The sequence below is a fragment of the Micropterus salmoides genome, unplaced genomic scaffold (assembly GCF_014851395.1).
Source record: "Micropterus salmoides isolate LMB-PRFRI ecotype aquatic unplaced genomic scaffold, ASM1485139v1 Ms_hic_scaffold_9, whole genome shotgun sequence".
Taxonomy (NCBI): Eukaryota; Metazoa; Chordata; class Actinopteri; order Centrarchiformes; family Centrarchidae; genus Micropterus; species Micropterus salmoides.
Window position 1 is genome coordinate 30301602 of NW_024044681.1, and position 21080 is coordinate 30322681.

Here is a 21080-nt window from a genome sequence, read left to right on the forward strand (position 1 = left end):
GTTCCAAGAACTGCAGAGGAGTTGTTTGGGTTGATTGCATCTCTGCCCGCTTGTGTCGTCTCCTTTCCCTCTAGTAACCTGATGATGTCTCACTCGGCCAGTGTGAAGGAGAGAGGTCAGCTCTGGTTAGACAGAAGCCACCGTGATCCAGGCTCACTAATCTTGCCGCTGGCTGCTTGGTATTGATCAATAGCGGAAAACACTCTTGCTTGGTTTCTAATCCGTCGTCTTTGTCTGTGAATTGGAAGGGAACAGGGAAGAAGGATGGAGGATCGAAGAAGAAGACTTGGTGACAGAGAGTGGTGTGGTACATCAGAGCGAAAGCATTTAGCTCCTCCTAATAAGGCTGAAGTGGTTTTCTGTGCAGCCCTGCTAACACTGTTAAACAGAGATGGATCATCATTCCCACCCAATCATCATGGTGATTGTTAGGAACTGAAGCTGAAGGAGTTTCCATTGATTGACTAATTGATTTATCACTTTCAAGTTGATGGCTACTTCACCTGCTAATGAGGTTTTGACACTACACTTTTTTTTCTTTTCTTTTTTTTTACTCCTTAAGGGGGGGGGGGGTGAGGATGCCGCTGTGAAATAATTGACAGCTGACCCAGTTTGGTGAAAAAGAAAATGTCAGAGCTTGCAAAACCTTGTTTTTTTGATGATGGACATGCTAATTTTGAGAAATTGTACACCATGCATTATTTAGTTTTCATTACAGCTCTGCTTAAAAATACTCTCACTCACATTCTTGCCGGGAGTTAGATGGGAAGATTGATATTACTCTCATGTCTGTATACTGAATAAAAAGCTGCAGCCACTTAGCTTAGCTTGGCATGAATACTGCAAACAGGGGGGGAGTGGCTAGCCTGGCTCTGTCCAAACGTAACAAAATCTGCCTACTAGCACTACTTAAGTGTTTTTAGGTGGGGTTATGTGCTGGACCGTTTCCTGGTCAGCTTCTGCAACTTCACAGTGACAACAGAGACTCCAGTTAACGTTTGGGGTGTTTTGTTTGGTCGTGACAAGGTGAAGACAGCATGAGCTGGCCGGTCTGCTGCCTGTTAATCGTCAAGCCTCATCTGCTTTTCATCATGACTCGACGTCTTATGTCATGGACACACTTTCAAAAGCTTTTAAAAACTGTTGAAAGCACTGAGTTGGTTGGTTTAACTCTCAACTTTTTTTTTATCTGCCTCCTTCCCTGACATGTAGGGAAGTCAAATTGTTTCAGCGCTTTTTATAGTGACCTCCAGTTACATAATACTTTCTCATCTCATTTCGTGTCATTTGAGATCACCCTGCCACCCCTTCCTTTCTGTTAGTCCGACCTCCCTCCTCACTGCTCTTGTAATCTTCCGGGTGGCTGTGTCTAGTCAGCCGTGGGTTTACACTTTAGAGTGAATTATTCAAGCAGGTCAGCCGCATCGTCGCCCTGTGAGACTGCACTCTCTTCTTCACTGGAACTGGGTCATGCCGTTCAGATGTAACACAGCCTTGTCTCAGTCAGGCAGAGGGCACAACAAGAACATCACCACTTCAGCAAAATGGGTTCACATCCACATCGCACCAAAGGACAGGATGGTATAAAGAAATCACACCCCTCTCCAGTTGGAAATTTTTGCTGAAACAGAAGAACATGTGACCGACTTCTTAGCTTTGCCCTATTTACACATATTTACAACTGGAAATCTTGTCTGTGCACACACGTATTAACACATCTGAAGCAAAATACAGCAAGCGAGTGGGCACAGCGAGGATGGCTAAACCTGCTGCGGAAAGATTTCTTATCACTATTTCCTCCTTGCAGCTAAGGAAAAAGTAGACACTCAGGATTATGTGGTTTCTTGATTTTATGGGACTTCGTGAGTAACGGAGTCTAAACTTGCGAAAAACACCAAAAAGTTATATTCCACCACCACTTGGGGTTTCAAACATGCAAATTTGCTTTGTGCAGCTCTAACTATATTTTGAGTCATGAGTGTTTATTTAAAGCAAACTCAAGTTTTAGCTGGGCTCAGATTGGATGCTATAATGTTTGCCAGGGATGGGCGGATCAGTTGTAATTAAAGAGAGTGCACTGTGTTGTTCAGCTGTAATTACTTACCACTAAAGAGGTTCTGTTGTTTGCTGTTTGACTGAAAAGATTTCTGTTGTTTGGTGAACAAATACACTTTGAGCCAAGGAAAGAGACATTTGCTGGTACACAGCGTCAGCTGGGTTGTTCTCTCCTCTGTGGGAACACGTCTGAGTGACTTAAGTGATGATCAAATCATAATGAAGAATAATGACAATAGAAATGAGGATAACTCTAGAGGGGAGCAATAAACCTAACAATTAGCAGCAACAACAAATTAGGTGGAAGTACATGGATCACAACATGGAAATGTGAAGAACAGCATGTATACAGAGTGTGACCTCATTGTTTGAATGGAGTTTTTTTTTATATATGCAGAACCTGCAGTGTTACTGCCACACCATTTGCTCTTGCATCACTTTGCTTGTCAACCTTGTTTCATGTCCTCTAGCTCAGTTTATCTTTCCGGTTCTCTCTGTCCTTTACTTGCTTTCAAATTCACTGATCAGACTGAAAAAGCTCTGTAGGGAAGGGAGCACCAGTTATTAAAGGGGTATGTGCTGATTTGTGGCTAGATTTACCTGGTAGTATATTTGACAGCTTTAAATAGCTGGGTCTTTTCATATCTTTTCCTGAATGCTTTGTTTTTCCACCCACTCTCTGTCTCTTAGAGGACACACACCACATTCTCCTCTCCTCATCCCGACCACACCCAACAAGGCACCACAGACACGAGCTACATGCTAATGAAACCTTCTCCTAGCTCCTTCTCTTTTCTTCCCTCCTCGCTCTCCATCACTACTTTTGTTCCAAAGTGCTTAATAAGTGATGGAGCGGTTAATCTGAGGAAGATGCCCCCCAACGGCTCAGATGAAAGAGAAGCAGGAATAAGCTGCAGAGCACCCTAAGGCTGTGATTTCCCACCCTGCCAAACCCCTCCTGCCTCTGCACTCCCATTTTAGCACTCCCACTGTACCCTGAAGGGCCCTCCCTCGAATGCCCCCCTCACACACAAACACACCCCTCCTATTGCCTTTCCTCTTGCCTAAGCTCCAGTGAAGGCAGCAGGAAAGATCAAAGGGCTGGAGTGGGTCATCCTGTAAACATACTTATAGAGACTGTTCAAATTAAATCTGAGTGAATTATCCGCTCACAACACGGCTTGCGGCTGTTGATGTCACCCAGCCTGTCAGGTCAGCCAATCACAGGCCTCAGAGAGACACCCGTTGTGAGCACTTTGTCATTCCTGATGAGAAAGTCAAAAAAAAAAAGTTCATCATTTTTCAATACCCAAGTCCCAAATGATCACCTTTGCTCCTCCGCTAGCTGCTTCACAGGAAACGTTACAGGGCTGAGGCCAGGAACGTTAGATGAATTAGATTTTGTTGCATGAGTCAGTGCTGCAGTTCAAAACCCACATGAACAGAAGGTTACTGTGAATCCTGTTTGTGCAGGTAGGTTGTGAAAACCCCTGTGTGTTCACCATGACAGACAAAATACAGAGTAGCCGTTAAGAGTCTCTCTGTATTTTGGCGGAGACCATAGCTGCTTTGATAAAAATGCAAACGATTGGCTGGCCCTCCTTAAAAAATGCTATCAAAGAAGATTAAATGTTAAAAAATGGACCATAAACTGTGGAGTTTAAACCAATTTTTCTGGCTGTGGAAATTATCAACAAAACCTCCCAAATGTTTTGTATTAAAGGAATAGTTCGATGTTAGAGTTAGATCAGTACCACTCACATGTCCTTGCTTTAATTATGGAGCTAGGAGTTGATTAGCTTAGCTTAGCATAAAGACTGTAAACCAAGAGAAACTGCTAGCCTGGCTTTGTCAAAATTTTAATGACAAGTTGTGCTTTTTTATGAGGAGTTACGTGCTGAAACTGCTTTTCCCATAATACGCATATTTCCCAAAGTGTCAAGATATTCCTTTTAACATTTTGTTGTTGTTGTTGTTTTAAACATCTTTTTTTTTTATTGAGCACTTGCACTCCACATACTGTATATTACACTTGTACTACTCATTCATCATTCATTCATCATAGTTTTATAACTCTGCATTGTAGTCATTAGAGAATTGAATAAAGGACCAGGCAAAGAAGTGATATCTAAATAGAATGGTAAACAAATAGTGAATAGATACACACCAGTACGTACCTTGAGATCCTCGGGCAGAGGTCTGCTGTCTGTTCCAGAGTCTCGACTGAAAACTAAAGGGGACAGAGCGTTTGCTGTCAGGGCCCCGAGGCTCTGGAACAGCCTGCCCGAGGAAATCAGGTCGGCTGAGTCAGTGAACTCTTTTAAGTCCCTTCTTAAAACATACTTTTATAGGAGAGCCTTTCCCGATCTTATTTGACTTTATTTTATCCCTTTTATTTTATTGTATTTTACTAATTTTATATTAATTTTCATCTTATCTTGTTTTTTTTTTTTTTTTGTATTATTCTTTACACTTGTTAAAGCACTTTGTAACTTGTTTTTGAAAAGTGCTCTACAAATAAGGATTATTATTATATTATTATAGATAACTATCTAAATACAAAAAATAAAAAAGGATAAGAAAAAAATTAAATAAAAATACAAAAGTAAAATACAGAGTTGACCAGAGACTTCCCTTTCCATGAAGCCCCCATCTTTATCTTACCCCTATGCTCTCATTCTTGCCCCCTTCACCCACCTCCCTCACATACTCCCCACAAGCCCTCCCTTACTCATCTACTAATAATTTAATATACTACATCCATACATGTTCTACAGGTCAGGCAGGGCAGGGTAACACAGAACATGCAAACACAGAAGGACCCCGGCTGGGCAGTGGATTTGAGCCCAGGATCTTCCTGCTGTGATGAGAGGCACTGAGAAGCTTCCTATTCAAAAATCTGAAGATGTTGTTTGTGTCAAATATTCCAGCTTTGACTCGGGATAGAATTTGTGGCTGAATTTTGTTAGAAACATGAAAAGAAATCATTGTGGGCCGCTTAGCGTCACACTCACACACAAGGTTTATTTCATACAAAGGGGGGAGAACAGCGAAGGCCAACTACAAAACATTTACAGGCAGATGTTTTCAGTAGCTGTACAATGTTCCTGAGATGCCTGCCGTACTGTCACAGGGCTTGTTACATGTTCAAACACCAGACTGACTGCAGTATCAGGACCATCCCATGCACATTAGCCAGGCACGGATTCAGAGCTGCTCCATATTCATGTCGGAGCACAGTAGCCATTAAATTGATCATTAATCTATCTGCGGCTCTTGAAGGCCTCTGTGATTGGCAGAGCAGTGCGGAAGCCTGCCGGAGTGGAGGAGAGAGAATCGCAGACTCAACAGAATCACAGTGCTTGTCAGGGAGCAGCCGTTTGCCGTTTGGAGTGGAATACAGGACCTAGTTCAACACTCCCTTCCCCCCTCTTGTCTGGTCATATGGAGCGGCTTTACGAGGGGCTGTGCCACCCAGCACATGTATAATTAAGAGCCAGGACTGGCCCTGATGTCAGAGCATAGGCACTCAGGGCTAAACCATCTGCTCCCTCACCTTTTCATGTTATAGTCAAATGTTTTTAGTCTTAATTGTTGAAATGAAAATCCTCTACACTTTCAAAAGTCCATTATTCTGACCAACAACGCAATAGGGATTAGATTCTATTGTGGTTGTCCTTGGCACAGCCACACTGTCAGGTGATCGCCGAAGCCACACTAACACTACAACAATGAGTATTCAGCACCAAGAAACATCCCAGGGATTTCTACTTTTAGTTTTTTCTTTTGTTTCATGTTTCACTCCCTCCTCTTCTTTTCTCTCCCAAGCTCAAGGCCCCACACAGTTCATCCTCTTGTACGCTTAATTTATCTCCACAGTACATTTTTATCTATGTGAGGACCTTTTAGGAAAATAAGGGCCTATTTTTCCACCCTTCCTACGCACAGCAGAAACCCACCCAACCAACTAAACCAGGGAGCTGAAATAGTTTGCCTCCAACAAGATTCAGATAAATATTATGCTGGCACATTGCTATCCTGTTATTATTTTGCATTTAAATATCACGTATGGCGTAAATTTGGGTTTTGGGGAACTGTGGCGGTCTGTTTTAAATGTGTGTGGATTTAGTGTAAGCCCACAGTATTCTAGGTTAACATGTCTGCAGTACAGTATGTAGTAATGGCATAAATAGTGCATGAGCTAACAGTACTGGATATACGCATGTACAGTATGTGTTATTCCGCTTGGGGAAGTGCATACGTGCATGTGTGTTCTCTCCATGATTTTCCTGATGTGATGTGTTGTGAAGTGTTGGACTCTCTTTGAACCCTGTAGTTTGGACACCTGCAAGCTGCTGCTGTATTCTAAAGAGTAACTGTGTTCTGTGTCTTACCCGGTTGACCTAAATGATCAATGTCGCGATTGCGGATCAAGTCAGCGAACACACTTGGTTATGTCAGTTACACAGCAACATTAAATGTTGCCACCATAAGCTATTAAATTGTTGGAGTATCCCTTTCAAACAATATAGTCTTCACATGTCTCTACTCTGGCGCTTCCAGTTTAATCATCAGGTGCCCAGTTTGGACACTTGATGATTATATATTTTTTCCAGCTTCTGATAGTCTCTTTGTTGCATGATGAGGTAACAAAATGTCTTATACACAGATGTAACAGTTAACATAGACACAGTTAAGATATAGCCCTCTATTTTTGCGTTTCCCTTCGGTCACATCTTGACCAAACATATCTTCTGTCTCCTCGTGGGTTTTATTCCTCCTAATTCCTAAACATGCTTTTCCCAGACATTCTTTCCGAGAGGTGACGCATGGAGTGTGTATGTCTCATAGTTACAATTAACGAACCCTTGGGAGTTAAAAATACTATCTGGTGAGGGTTGGCTGAGGTCCCCCCTTCACCGTATTATCTTCACCACAGAACACACACTAACCCACATGTTTTTACAATATGGTATGATACTGTCTCGTGTCTGTCTGAGGCGCCCTGTGATGACATGATGACTCTGTTTGGTTTGTTATGGTGTCTTCAAAGCCTATGTGGACTTAAAAGTAACTACTGAATCTATCCTCCTGCTGTTTTAGAGTGAACGTAGAACAGACAAATCATTAAATGCTCATCTAGAATAGCAATAATAATTAACTTCAGTGACTTTAGGATTGAAAACTGTTTTCTCTTTTGATTAAATCTGCTTCTTTCTCTAAAATGTCTCTGGTTCAGTCCTTGATGTTACACATTTAGCAGAGAAGGATATTTTGCAGAAAAACACTATTTCAGAGCACATATTTATGCATCTCCCTTGTCATCATAGTAAACACAGCTGTGTCCCTCTATTTCTGTGGGATCAAAGACATTGTGTAACATGGTTCTAGTTTCTTATCTGGATCCCTTTTGAATCACTGTACTATCAGCAGGCATCAGTCTACCTACCAGTAGACACAGACTTTGAATCACAAATACCATTCAGCCCAGCAGACAGTCTGTCTTACTGGTCTGGTTTAAAATGGTTTAAAATGCAGCCTCGCATCTGTAACCTTTCCGCAGCGGAACATTTTTCCCCCTTGAATTCAAATGGGATGGGACACGGCGGATAGAGATGGAGTTTGACAGGCGTACACACAATCCCCTGCCCCGATCGATCCATTATACAGCGGAATACGCCTTTTAAGAGCAGCCAGCTCCAGCTGTCCTGTTGAATAAAGATGGGGATTCACTCTGCGTGCATCTAGAAACCAGAGAACTGGAAGAGCTTGGTGAGGAGAAGTCGTCTGCACAGAACGGCACAATAAAGGCACAGAGAGGAGGAGGAGGAGGAATAGGGTGGAAAGAGAAGGAAAAATACGGCACTTATTTTGAGATAAAATGACAATGGAGAAGCTTTTAAAGCCTGGATTTCTACTGAGTTTTCTGCTGTCTTAGACCTTTTATCCTCAAATTTTAAGCATTCATTACCTGGTCACTTCAAAGTTTCACACGTTCTCATCTCTCTCTCTTTATTACATTCCTCTCTTTTCCCACTTCCTGAGTGTGCTGACCGGCTCTGGGAAAGGTTGACAAGGGGTCAAAGCACTGAACAAAACAGTACAGCCCCTCCATCTCTCCCTCTTTCACTCTCCCTCTCTCTCCTCTGCTTCTCATTTCTCATTGACAGTTTATTGCCCCCCCCCCCCTTTGGAGGTGTGTCCATCAACATCTGGAGAAGCAGGGCTGCTCAGCGACAACGGGAGCCCATTCACTCCCCCGATCTCCCTCCCTCTTCTCTCTCCCTTTCTGTCTCTCTGCCTCGCTCTAGCGCTCTGTATCTGTGTTTGCCGTTGTGGAAGTCAGATCGCAGCACGAGGAGATGTTGGCAGCTGATTGTGGAATGAGCTCAGAGCGAGAGGCACCAACGTGGACTTACTATCTGACTTATCAAGGAGACCATGGCAGCATCTTGTTCCCCTCACATTCATCACTCTTTCCTTTTTTGAACTGAATCTGAGCTGTAGGAGACTTTATTTTTTTTTATTTATTTATTTTTGCTGGTTAATTCTGAGCGTCTCTCGAGCACCTGGTCCGGTGATCAGTCAGAGGTAACGTGGGGACCCATCCCCCCCTTCCCCCCCCCTTCCTTGTTATAAGCAGCGTACTGTGGAAGAGGCTTTGGGATGACGGAGATCCTGGTGTCGGATGTAAACTTGAACTCGGTGTGTGAGCGCCTGGAGCAGCACTGCTGCGTGGACCAGAACCAGCACAATCTGTCCAGCCAGCCACAGACCCCTGTGCTCAAGAGGCACACCAACACCGGGGCCAAGCTATGGGGTCGCGTCCGCAGCAAGCTGCTCAGACAAAAGGTCTCTGGCTGACACATGCACACACGTCACATACAAACGTTTCCTCTCTTTTATCATTTGTTCTCTCCTATTTATCACTCTGTCACTTCCATCTGTTTGTTCTCCTCTCTTTATGGATTCCTCTCCATGCGCGTGCGCTCTGTCCCTGGGGGGCTTCCTTTCAGCGCAGAATTGACTATTGTTCTTATCTGTTGACTGCGCTAGAGGTTGTGATGTAGTGCTAAATGAAACGGTGGCTAAACTGTGACCTGCCGTAATATATTCCACAGTGAACGTAAAAATAATATTTTTAATTTATGCTTTTTTCACCCTTTAAATGTCTTTGTCTAGATGATACTACTTACTGAAATGCATTTGTAAATATTTGTTACTAAGCCTTATTCAGCTTTAAAAAGTTTTGATAAATAGCACAGAGACTAGAAAGGGTTATTACCTACCTACATACTGGACTGTATAATGTAATTACCAGGAGGTGAAAATCAGCATCACTTCCAAAACCACTGCTGTGATGAATGAGACTGACAAGTTTCCCCCTCTTGTCTCATTCCTGCAAGTTTAAATTTGACCCTTTTTAGATCCACTAATCTCATTTAAAGCTACTAATGCTGAGAGCATGGTATTGGTTTTAAGATGTTTCAGCATCAGATCAGCTCCCCCTGCTGTTTATTTTAAGTATCGTCCTCTGGCTGCGCTGATCTAACACCCATTTGGCATTTCAAGCACAGATTCCACTAATTAACTGTTGCATTATTCCAAATAGTCTCCGAAACATGCGTCTATCATATTTGCATCATGTTTTATCATTAAAAAAAAAAAAAATTAGCATTGCAAGGGATTTTAATTATATAGCCAGTGATCTGCAATTTCTCCACGGTGTTTTGTTAATCAAACTACTGGCATTTCATTGTGTTTGTATGATTTTTCAAGCGTGACCCTTTTTTTTCCTCATATTTTTGGCCTTCATCAAAAGGCAGAATGGCATTGGTTAAAATAATGTAAGCAAATAAGAGTTAAAATTATATGTTTGTCTTTCCTAATTCACTGAAATTTTAAACCAAAACTATTTGGAAAATGTAGCGATCACTTTATGTGCTATTGTAAGATTGAGGTTTATTCAGAAAGGGCAATTGTCATTTTGTTAAAACATTCAGGTTGGACTGAATGACCTTTGTGTTGAGGGATATGATCCGTTACCCAAAGATGGGGGCACAAACACTCAACCTCAGGTCTGGTATAGTTTAAATGCAGGTACTGGATTGTGACTCATGGGTGAGAGCAGGAAAAGTGCTCCTTCTTCTTTTTGGGTGTCCAGATGCTTTTTGTATGTAAACGATGGGGAAGAAGCACATGAGTCTGTTCTGGTTAAGCTAAAACTATGACTCATTTTTTTATTTCACTGTATGCACTTGTTTATTCAGCAGTCCTCCTCATCTTCATCATGAGTGCATCGCCAGCATTTCGAGCTGTAATTTGTGTGCATAATAAGCTGGTTCAGGACAAAGAATCCAAGTTGAGAGTTGGCTTGACCTTTCCTTCAGTGTTTTCCATTATTCAACAGGGGCCTGAGGAAGGCTGACCACTGGTTATACTGAGCAGGATAAAACAGGGATTACATACTAAGCCCAGACTTATCTGTGTTGACCTGAAAGGTCTGCATTGATTCATTCTTCTCATCTCTGGACACAGCGTCCCCATGTCTTATGTCAAACAACGGGATTAAGGAGGTTTCTGTATTTCATTGCTGTCCAGATTTGTCAACTATGCAGTTGGTTGCATGTGATCCTGCCCCCCAGCTGCATAGAAAGCCCCGTTTACCAAACTGCTCTGTGAAGTCCCATTCATCCTTTCTTTAATTTTGAATGAGGCTTTGAATGGCAGGTTTTATGCGTAAACTCGTGCTGCAGTTTTTCTGCACTCAGTTGCCTTTTGATCCTATCAGCTCTTTCCCTTTCTTCTGCTCCCGTCCGGCATTTTGCCTCTACATGGTGGTGAACTGTGTTTGATGGAGGCGGTAATGTTAAATCATCAACCATCATCACCTGCCACAGTAAGGTGACAGGCTGCCTTCAGGTCTTTAAAAACTGAAAAATCTGAAGTCTAAAAAAATGTTTTGTGTTGAGACAGACAGGGTTAACACAGTGTTTTTCATTACATATACATTTATGAAAACACATGATTTCCTTTTTAATGTTTTTTTACTACTTTGCCAATTCATTATTTTAATAATATAATCAGCTGTCTTCATGAAGAAACTAATTCCTTTTTGTGGTTTTATTTTGCTTTTTAAATTGGTCCAAAATCCATCTTCAAAATACTACAGATACCCATTATGAGGAAGAGCGACTCCAGTGTTTTCAAATAATTATTAAAGGGGGCAGGAAAGCAGACTGTAGGGCATATTGCCTTTTCTGTTTCAGTGCATCTGTGGCATGCATTGCGTTATTTACAGGGTGTTGAGAGGAATGTGGATGTCAGAGGATGGTGAAGTTGTGGAAATACACCGGGGAATAGTCCTCCCTCCTAATTAAGGCATGTTGTGATGAGATTGGAGACTGGTTGGGAACACTAATTGGACTAGCACTAGACATAATTTATCGTATGCGTTCCAGCGAAGGAACAAATAATGATTAAGGCATTACTCGGTTGTAGTCTCGGTTTTTTACTGTGTGTTCAACATCATGTTCTTTTTAGCTGATAGCCTGTTTACTGGGCAGGTTTGGTTTTATTTTCTTTGTGGAGTTACAGCCAGCTTAGTAGGGAGAACAATGGAGCTGTCGTGCCGGCTTAGCCATGGCAAGAATCCAATCCAACCATTATCGTCCGCCCTCTGCCTCACTCATTGCACCTCTCGCCCCTGCTCCATTTTAGCCAACAAATGAAATTATGCTCTTCCATTTGAGTATGTTGATTAGTGCAGATGAGATATTAGGGTTTCATACCTCCTGCGTGCCTAAAATGCCAGCCAGTCCCCTAATGGCCTTTTATATAGGACACATAAATCTCCGTCTGTCCCTACCGGAGGGCATAGCCCTTTATTGGCCGCAATCCATCCCCCGTGCACAGGATCTGGGATTGGTTAATGAGCTCCAGGAGGGGAGCAGCAGGTCAGGAAAGCATTCTCAAGTTGATATCCACACTGACCCACTCTAGTATGAGTACAGCCCCAACGCTTCTGGCCATATGCAAGTGAGGCTTTAATCTCAGCAGGGTGACAACAAGGCATTAATCATGTAATTAAGTGGTGAGAGTTGGTCTTCTGGTGTGTTGATCACATGTTTTAACAGTGGAATGGGACTTGAGTAATGACGGGAAAGTTGTGAGGATGACTCAGAGTTGAATTTAATTTATCTAAAGTCATCAAGGACTAGAGTTTCTGTATCCTGTAAAAATTCCAAACCAGGAAGACGTTTATAAACCAGACCAGCAAGACACCAGGAAGCGCTCCAACTTAGTAATCAAAACTCTCCCTCTGAAAAAGTAGATGAAAGTTGCATCAGAACTGAAGTGAGACCCCTCTGATCATCGTACTGGCACCTGCTTCAAGACTGACACATCTTACTTTGTCGACTCCACTGAGTGAACATCCACAGAGATGATCTAATGGCTTATAAAGTGGTACATGCAGTTAGTGGTAAAATAACCTGAATAGTGAGGTAATGAGCAAGCCCAAGACTGTGCAGTGTTCCCAAAAGGCCGACGAATTGGAAAAACGTCACTATGTATCTCTAGAAGACAAACACATGGGCTCATCAGAGGACAAAAATGTGATGTAGATCCCCGTCTCTTGATAGCACATGTGAGTCTTGTCACTGCTGTACTAGATTAAATCAGAAATTTGGTGGTTAGTCTGTTTCACAATGGAACAAAGCTGTGTTTGCATCTGTGACTCCACCATGTGGGTTTTATATAATAGATGAAGGCCTGGAATGGGAGCGGACAGTTAGTAGTTAGTAGTCCAGGGAAGCGGAGAGAGTGTTCCTGAAAACATGTTTCATACTTGTTTTATTTGCAGACAAGAGTTAACCAATCTTTACTGAGTGAATTTATACGGAACGTCATAGCAACATGATGAGGACATCATAAAAATATACTATTATATGAATGAAGTGCTTGTGTTTAACGCAAATTTGGAGCATTACAGGGATATTTCACTCTGCTCGTAAGTGTAGGATAACTCACGATTCTGTGTGCAGGCCGCAGGCAGGTCATTTCATAAGTGTAGTAGGCATCTGTGTGTTGCTGTTTACAGGCCCTATAACAGAATCACACACTGACTGCAGAGATCAAGACTACTCCACAAATCAGAACCCTCTGCCCGCTGAAAAGCCCCACTGATTGGCTCAAACAAAAGTTGAGGGAAGATGGCAACATGGCAACTGAGTTAAAGATCTCACATAGACCACGGTGACATCAGCAGCTGTTGAGTAAAGAGGCTCGCTATCACTGATGCACATATAAACATTATGTTTGCGTGGTTCATTTGTCTAAAAATAGTCATGCTGCTTGTGAAGAAAATATACTGCAGCGTGATGTGCTCGCTTGGGGGAAAAAAGGCTCATCATTGAACAGTTTCTGTAATCCTGCTAAAACCAAGGAGCCGTGCAGTTTGAGCTACGTTCTAATTAAAGGACTAATAAAAAGCTTTCTGCAGCCGAATTAATATTTAATCAGCCAGAGAGCAGCAGTGGAAAACTGCAATGAAATACAAAGGCCAAATTAAACAGAAATTCATTAATTTAGCATATCAAAAGATCAGTTGTGTTTTGCATATTGTCGCCAGCATGCATTAACTCTCCAACTCAGCGACAATGGGCTAATTAAGTGTGTAGTGATTTTAAACATAATTTCCGTGGCTGTTTAGCACAATGTCTTTTGCTATTTTAGAGCACACTTATTAGATTTACACAATCAGCTCTAGTTTTTAAAAGAAATATATATTTATCTGTACGACACACTTAACTGCACCCCAATGATTAAATCTGGGTAACACATGATATTAGATGTTGAAATTTTCTCTCTAGTAAGACAAAAAATTAAATGCAGGATTTATGCTCTTATTTGAAATGTATAGTCTAGCAAACCATTCACATTCTGAACACGCAGAAATACCATATTGCTTTTCAGCAAAAATGTATGAAATCACTTTTTGTGCACATATTGCAGGTGTGTATCATACCACTGAGGCCCCCTGGACCAAACACATTCATATAGGACCTTATGCGTGCTTCTTGCGTGGCCACTTGAATTTACATGTGCTTTTTTCCCCTGACAAATCAAGATATAGAGAGCAGGGATACATTTTATTCTCCTGCTGTGCTGAACCACGTGTCTGAAGCCTCCTATGTGTTTTGTCGGAAATGGAAGGCTCCAGAGGGGCGTAGGCCTTTCACTGTTAGTCTGCTGTTGCTGTCAGTCTCATACAGGCTGCAGGAGCGTGGCTCACATGTCACACAAAGCTGAAGGAGGGCAGGATTATCTTCAGAGAGTATGGGGTGGAGGAAGCTACTAGCCAGTTCCCGTAGTGTAGTGGTTATCACGTTCGCCTAACACGCGAAAGGTCCTCGGTTCGAGACCGGGCGGGAACAGCACTTTATTATGTGAAGACAACAGGTGGTGTGTTACTGTTTGAGCAAACTAAATCAAGGAAAGAAGGTTGCTGTTAGCATGTGTGAATGTTTTTCTTTCTTGTATGCAGTGATTTAATAAAAAGGCTAAAAATGAATCACAGATATGGTTACCAGTGACCAGTTGATTAATTTTATCACAATAAGCCAATGCATTGACTTTTTTTTTAAGCGATGTGAATGTCTTATATCTCTTTTTTTTTGCTGATTTTTACAAAAGTATTTTATGTCAAACCCCTAGTTTGGGTAATCTAATTTTCAGAAATCCTTTCAAAGGCATGCAGGACATGAAAGTGTGAACCGACCGCCTGTTCTCCTGCTCTGTCTATAGCAGCAAAACAGCATTACTTATCATATCTGCTTTGTTCTGTCCCTGTAGATCAGTCGGGGCAGAGCACAGGCTGTATGTACATCCTGGCTCACGGCTGTCTGCATCTTCTTTTGAAGTTAAGACTCTTGGTCATGATGTTTCTGCCTTTGTTCCTCTTGACTGACAGAAAGCCCAGCCAGAAGTGGGAAAACATGCTGAAATCAACCATCAGTTTTTTGTAGGGCCTGTAAGTGGGCCACATCAAATGCTAGCCACTTGCCTCCTCTTGCATTCTGACTTACTTTGGACACTCAGATGCACCAAAGAGTGATGAGATGAGGATATATGTGTGGATGAGCATACAGCGGTCAGGTTTAATCGGCCATACACAGGGTTGAGAGAACAGGCATCACGTTAACCACCAGCTGAGCCCCATACCTGGTACACACTCAGAGACGTGCACGCTTACAGAACAATGAGTTCCCATATAACAGATTGGATTGCTCTCCATATTTATTGTATTCTATAAAAAGGAAAAGGCTTCAAGTGTGTGCAACTGGAATATTTACAAGTCGGTGTGTGCAGCGGTCCACTAGATGTGAAGTATTTTCGTGCTTTGCTTCGGGCAGCTGTCCGTTCTGGCCTCTCCTTAGTCATATATCCTTGATAGTTTTCACGGTCCTACAAAGAGAGCGTAGCCTCTGGACTGATGCGATCTTAATCGGAACCATATCAGCCTAAGGATGTCTCTAAAAAAAAAAAAAACATTAGACACTTTCTGCCTTTTATCTTTCCCTAGACATGTGCATGAATGCGCACACATATAGTTGGTGCTCATGTGCTGGAAATCCCCTTCAAGCATACCAATGAACGGAAATTAGACTTGAAAGGGGACTAAATTTATGCTGGTTTGCTTTCTGTGGGCCATGAAAAGGTCTGAAAAAGTCTTAAAATATAGCAAATAAGCCAGTAGTGAGGCTTTAAAATATATTCTTAATATTCATGTGGTGTATCTGATTTGGCTTATATACCCTTTGTGTCGTTTCCTACTATGTCCAACTGTCCACCTGCAGATCTTAATTTGCTACATTCAGTCAGATTTAGAGACGTAAAACAGGCTTTATTTCTTTCTCTGTTTTTTAATGGGCAAATCTAAGCTGCATTACCTTTGCTTCTCCAGTCCCATCTCTGTTACATGCTGCCGTCTTCCTGCCAGTTCCCTGGCTGAGCTGTCACTCAGGATAAAACCTTAAATCCTCTTGTCACTTTGTTTGAATTGTTGCCAATAAGTCACAATTCATTTCTAAGAAAGGTGCTTCTTGTCATGCAACATTTTGTCCTTAATTCTGTGCAGAATATTTAGTATAGACTGAGTCAGTCTGAGTTTGTGCTGTGCAAGCCACCGTAGCCAAACTCTTTGGAGTCATCCCATTAAGCCAACTCATTTCCCAGGAAAGAAAGGGGGGGAACAACTTCCTCACAAAGTATTTTTTAATAAAAAAGTGCCCAGTTGAGGATACAGTTTCAAGAGGGGTCAGTGAGTGTAACCACTGCCTGTAAAGGATCCTCTTTGTTTTTACAACCCTGTTGCAGTACATTCATTTTTAATCAGGTTTTTAAGAAATTAGCAGAGGGTAATAGGAAGGAAATGGGTGGAAGGAACAGTTTTAGTTTTTTCAGTGAGTTACAGGAGGCGTCAGCAGTGAGTCCTGGATCTTTGCCCGGTTCTCTTCTTGGCAGTCGCTGTGTAAAGACCCAATTGCAGTGATTACCTGTCCCTCATCTCAAACCCAAACCCTGCTGGGAAAACAGGCTTTAACGATAATAGGAATGCGTGAAACTGATGCCAAATGGCCTTTTTACGAGGTAATGAAATAAGCTCACTGAGACCTTTTTAATGGTTGCAGCCTAATGCTGACAATAAGAGAAGTGTGCTACCCTTGTGCTCACCCAGTAATCATTACCTTCCTCTAAGTTGAGCACATCACTATGCAGGGTTGTAATGGCATAACTGAGGAGTGCGGACGCTCCAACAGCCTATAAAAAAGGCATTAGCTGCTGTAGCCTCACACAGCGGGCACAGACTCCAGGAGATTTAAAACAATAACAGGCTGGCATCTCTCACGTCTCAGAGGGCATCATGGGACGTGAGACCCTGACTTTGAGAATGTGCGCATGAAGTAGGCCAAGTGTCTGAGCCAATCTGGAGCCCTTTTTGGACCCCCAAGAGACTTCCAAGGGCATATGTGGGAAACACAAGTGACATCCTTGTTTCCAAAAGTAGACTTAGTGACTGCGTTGTTGTAAAGCAGCTTTGTTGTGGTTCAGAGGTTAGAAAAATGGACCAGATAAAAGGTGAACTCTGGACCTTCTTCTCCCCTTCAAGCTTTATGATTATCTTCACAGAATGCAGAGGATTGCTCCTAGCCAGTTCCCGTAGTGTAGTGGTTATCACGTTTGCCTAACACGCGATAGGTATTTGGTTTGAAACCGGGCGGGAACAGAACTTTCTTTGACAAAAACAGAAGGCGTGTGTCTTTGATAAGCAGAAAGGCTCAAATGTGTAAATTTGCACGAATGCTGAATAATTTGTAACCGTGTAAAAGTTTACAAGTAGAGAGGAATTAAGCCTATGTATATTATTTAGTAGGTTGTTTTTTTATCACTTTGTACTAATAAATCTAATTAAATATAATAAATAAGTAATATCTTTAGGGACTTTTCTGCATATTATTTGATAGGAGCTCCAGGAGTGACAGGGAAAAGGCGCTGTACATAAAAGGAATTATACCTTACTTCTTGGACTTCAGTGTGATTCTTGTTGAAGGTACATCTGAGCCATCGTCATGTCTCACACACTGCTCTACTCCTTCCTCACGGGGGGGTGCATCACATTTCACTTCACCATTTGTTGCCTTCTTTAGAATTAAACACTAGTTTCTCATTACTCAAGTGTTTTGGTTTGGAATTCACACAAAGAAGGTTTGAAAGCTGTCTTCAATTTTTAGTACTTAGAAATATTCCCCCACGATTTATGTGGGAAAAGCGGTTTGTTAGTCAAACCCTCCACTTCGTCTGCCTGCGAGAGAAAACCTTTTCATGAATCTGTTGGAATTAAGCGTTTCCTTTCTGCTGTATGTAAAGCTAGTAACTCTTTATTGTTGTTTGCTGTAACACTATCATGCAGAAATTTGACTTTATCAGATGATTTGATTAAGCAGTCTCCTGTTTTGGGAAAAGCCCTGTATGAATTCATGTCCCGTGCCCTTATTTGGCAAAAGGCTTTGCGAAAATCTTTTCATCCAATATCTTTCTGTTTCTATTGTGTCTTTCAGCTGGATCCTCAGACAGTGCAGTCCAAGAACTGGCACATGGATGTCATAGAGATGAACGGGGTAAGACACCACAAGCAATTTCAACTCTGAAAGACATCTAGCTTAGATTAAGACATATATACTATAAATATTGTATTCAATGTCTTGCATAGTGTTTTTATTCAACAATACTTGGGGTATTGTTATTGTATGAGTAGCGTTAGTAGTGTTAAAATGGCAATGGCACACCTTCTAAATCACTATACAAACAAGCGCAAGGTGATACATGAGGGTCCCACAGTTCCAGTCTGGCGTCTAGTAGCAGTGTGGTTTACTTCAGCTGTGTTGTTTGTTCATCATCAGATTAAAGTAGAATTCTCCATGAAGTTTACAAGTCGGGACCTCAGCTTGAAGAGAACGCCGTCCAAAAAACAGAGTGGGGTGTTTGGAGTCAAAATCAATGTGGTGACAAAGTAAGTATGGGTTCTTGTTATTGAGACCAAAATAGACTTTTATCTTAAAACTCAACTGCCTAAAATTAAATGAGACTTTGCAACTTTATTAATACATTTTATTCATTTATATTTGAGCTAGCAAACAAAACACATCTGACACATATCCATTTATTCCATATAAAACATCAGACAAGTTACATGGGTGCCGTTTATGTCCACAGGCGCGAGCGCTCCAAGGTGCCTTACATTGTCCGCCAGTGCATTGAGGAAGTGGAGAAGAGGGGGATTGACGAAGTGGGAATCTACAGGATCTCAGGGGTGGCCACTGATATCCAGGCCCTCAAAATAGCATTCGACACCAGTAAGATTCCACTCGCTATCACTCTTTTCCTCCCATCATCTTGACGGGAGAGCAAAAAAAATGTTTTACCACCATTATTGAGTACAGTATATAAACAAGAAACATATTAAACATTAAATCCCATCAGTGATTTATTATAATTTCCTCTACTTTTGTTGACCTACATCAAACCATCCTGTCACATTATATTAAGCCATCAAGCATTTATTTTACAACATAGAAATGTTCTGTGTGCAAAAAGGCTGTATGTTTGGAAGTTTAGGTTGTATAAAGTTTTAGATGTAGAAACTTTTGTACTCTGTAGAGAAGAGATCTGTGGGAACTGGCCGTTAGGGAGGCCGAGACAGATGAGAAGCAGCAGCAGTCAAGGGTCCAAGTTTTATGTTGCAGAAGAGTCTCTCAGGGTTGGTCACGGCTGCTTTTACGTCACCAAGATCGTACAAAGCTGAGCCCAGTATCGCCTTTTATTTGTTTGTGTAATATTAAGCACGTCTGCATCTGAGATTACATCGTTCTTATGTGTTTGTGTTTTTGTGTCTGACCTGTAGATACCAAAGACATCCTGATGATGCTGAGTGACATGGACATCAACGCCATCGCAGGAACACTGAAGTTGTACTTCAGGGAGCTGCCGGAGCCACTGCTCACTGACCGCCTCTACCCCGCCTTCATGGAGGGCATAGGTGTGACCTTAGTCCCGGAAGTTTGGGTTTCTCTTCAGCACGCCATTTTTTACAATGGAGTTAAATCTGCCCATCTGGAAGAGATAAGGGCTGAAGTTGAAAAGCTGTCTTGCCATAATTGGATCTGACATCTTTTTCCTCTCCCTTGTAGCGCTTTCAGACCCAGCAGCCAAGGAGAACTGTATGATGCACCTCCTGCGCTCCCTGCCTGACCCTAACCTTATGACCTTCCTCACTCTGCTGGAGCATCTCAAACGGTACACACACGCAATGACCCTCAGACACATACTGATCACAGTTAGGCCACCAGTCAGTAAAAAAGTAACCAAATTTATTGGTATAATTAGGAAAGTTGGGTTAATATGTGGACAAATAATATCTCTACACCCTTTATTAATCTGTATTATTCTTTAATCTATCCTTACTTCTACATACTACATTTTCTTCCTTTATAAAATGTTCCTCTTCCAAAAATGTGTAGCCCACTCAAATTCTTGCACCCCATCGATATATTTTTAAGATAAAAGATAGAAAGCATCGAGGGAGATAGTCCAGACTGTTGTCTATTCTTCAAACTAACTCACAGATTGAGATAACCGGAATCTTCCCAAACTCACAAGCAGAGGCCAATTTTCAGTACTACACAGCAGAATCAAAAAAATACTTCAGTCTTTGTTTTCCAAGAATTTGTTTTAACATGTAATAACAGACAGCTTCACATTCACACCCTAAAACTCCCCAGTACACATCCACTGTGCAGTGTGTCATGGAACCCCTGGCTGTCCCTTTTCCGTGTATTAACCTCATCCTCCCTGGCTGACTGGCCTGTTGGTGTGTGTTCCTGCAGGGTGGCTGAGAAGGAGCCCATCAACAAGATGTCCCTCCATAATCTGGCCACCGTGTTTGGCCCCACTCTGCTCAGGCCCTCAGAGGCAGAGATCACGAAGGCACAGCACATCACCTCTGCCTCCGACATTTGGTCACATGACGTCATGGCACAGGTACACACATACAGACGCATTTTGGTCTTGACTTAGGACAAATAACTGTGTATATGTTTATCTTTCACAGAATGTTCAGAATCTTCTTTGTCTTTTATTTTGAAATGTTTTAATGTACACATAGACGCATAGTATGTTTATACCCGAATTACTCTCTGGTGGCCCCTGTCCCTTTGGTTCCACAATCGTATTGATAGAAACTGAGTAGACATTCCCCTGTGAGCGTACGCAGTAGATGGTAGACTGGTGTCTACATGCACATTTCCTCGGTCGCTGCACGTGTTTTCCGGATGAATTTTACTCCCACGTCGCTACTGACCCATGTCACTGTGGTCTACTCTCTGAGCTGTATTTAGGCTGCAGGCCAACCATTCATCTCTTAGAGATCAGTTTCCACAAATATCTTTTCTTTGCAGAATAAACAA

General features: G+C 42.0%; 1 protein-coding gene and 1 non-coding gene across 6 annotated transcripts in view; both read left to right on the plus strand.

Moving 5' to 3' along the window:
* The window catches only part of abr (ABR activator of RhoGEF and GTPase), a 124830-nt gene that overhangs the window by 100920 nt on the left and 2830 nt on the right, over positions 1-21080 (plus strand). For 4 of the 5 annotated variants that reach the window (XM_038708302.1, XM_038708303.1, XM_038708305.1 and 1 more), the window contains 6 exons: positions 18177-18236; positions 18519-18628; positions 18832-18971; positions 19520-19654; positions 19806-19911; positions 20502-20655. In XM_038708302.1, the coding sequence (XP_038564230.1) occupies positions 18177-18236; positions 18519-18628; positions 18832-18971; positions 19520-19654; positions 19806-19911; positions 20502-20655 (705 nt within the window). Of the gene's footprint in view, positions 1-8307; positions 8908-18176; positions 18237-18518; positions 18629-18831; positions 18972-19519; positions 19655-19805; positions 19912-20501; positions 20656-21080 lie in introns of those variants that run through there. The other variant, XM_038708307.1, reaches the window with a different exon arrangement.
* trnav-aac lies at positions 14420-14492 on the plus strand. Its single transcript has one exon. It is a non-coding gene; the product is annotated as a tRNA-Val (tRNA).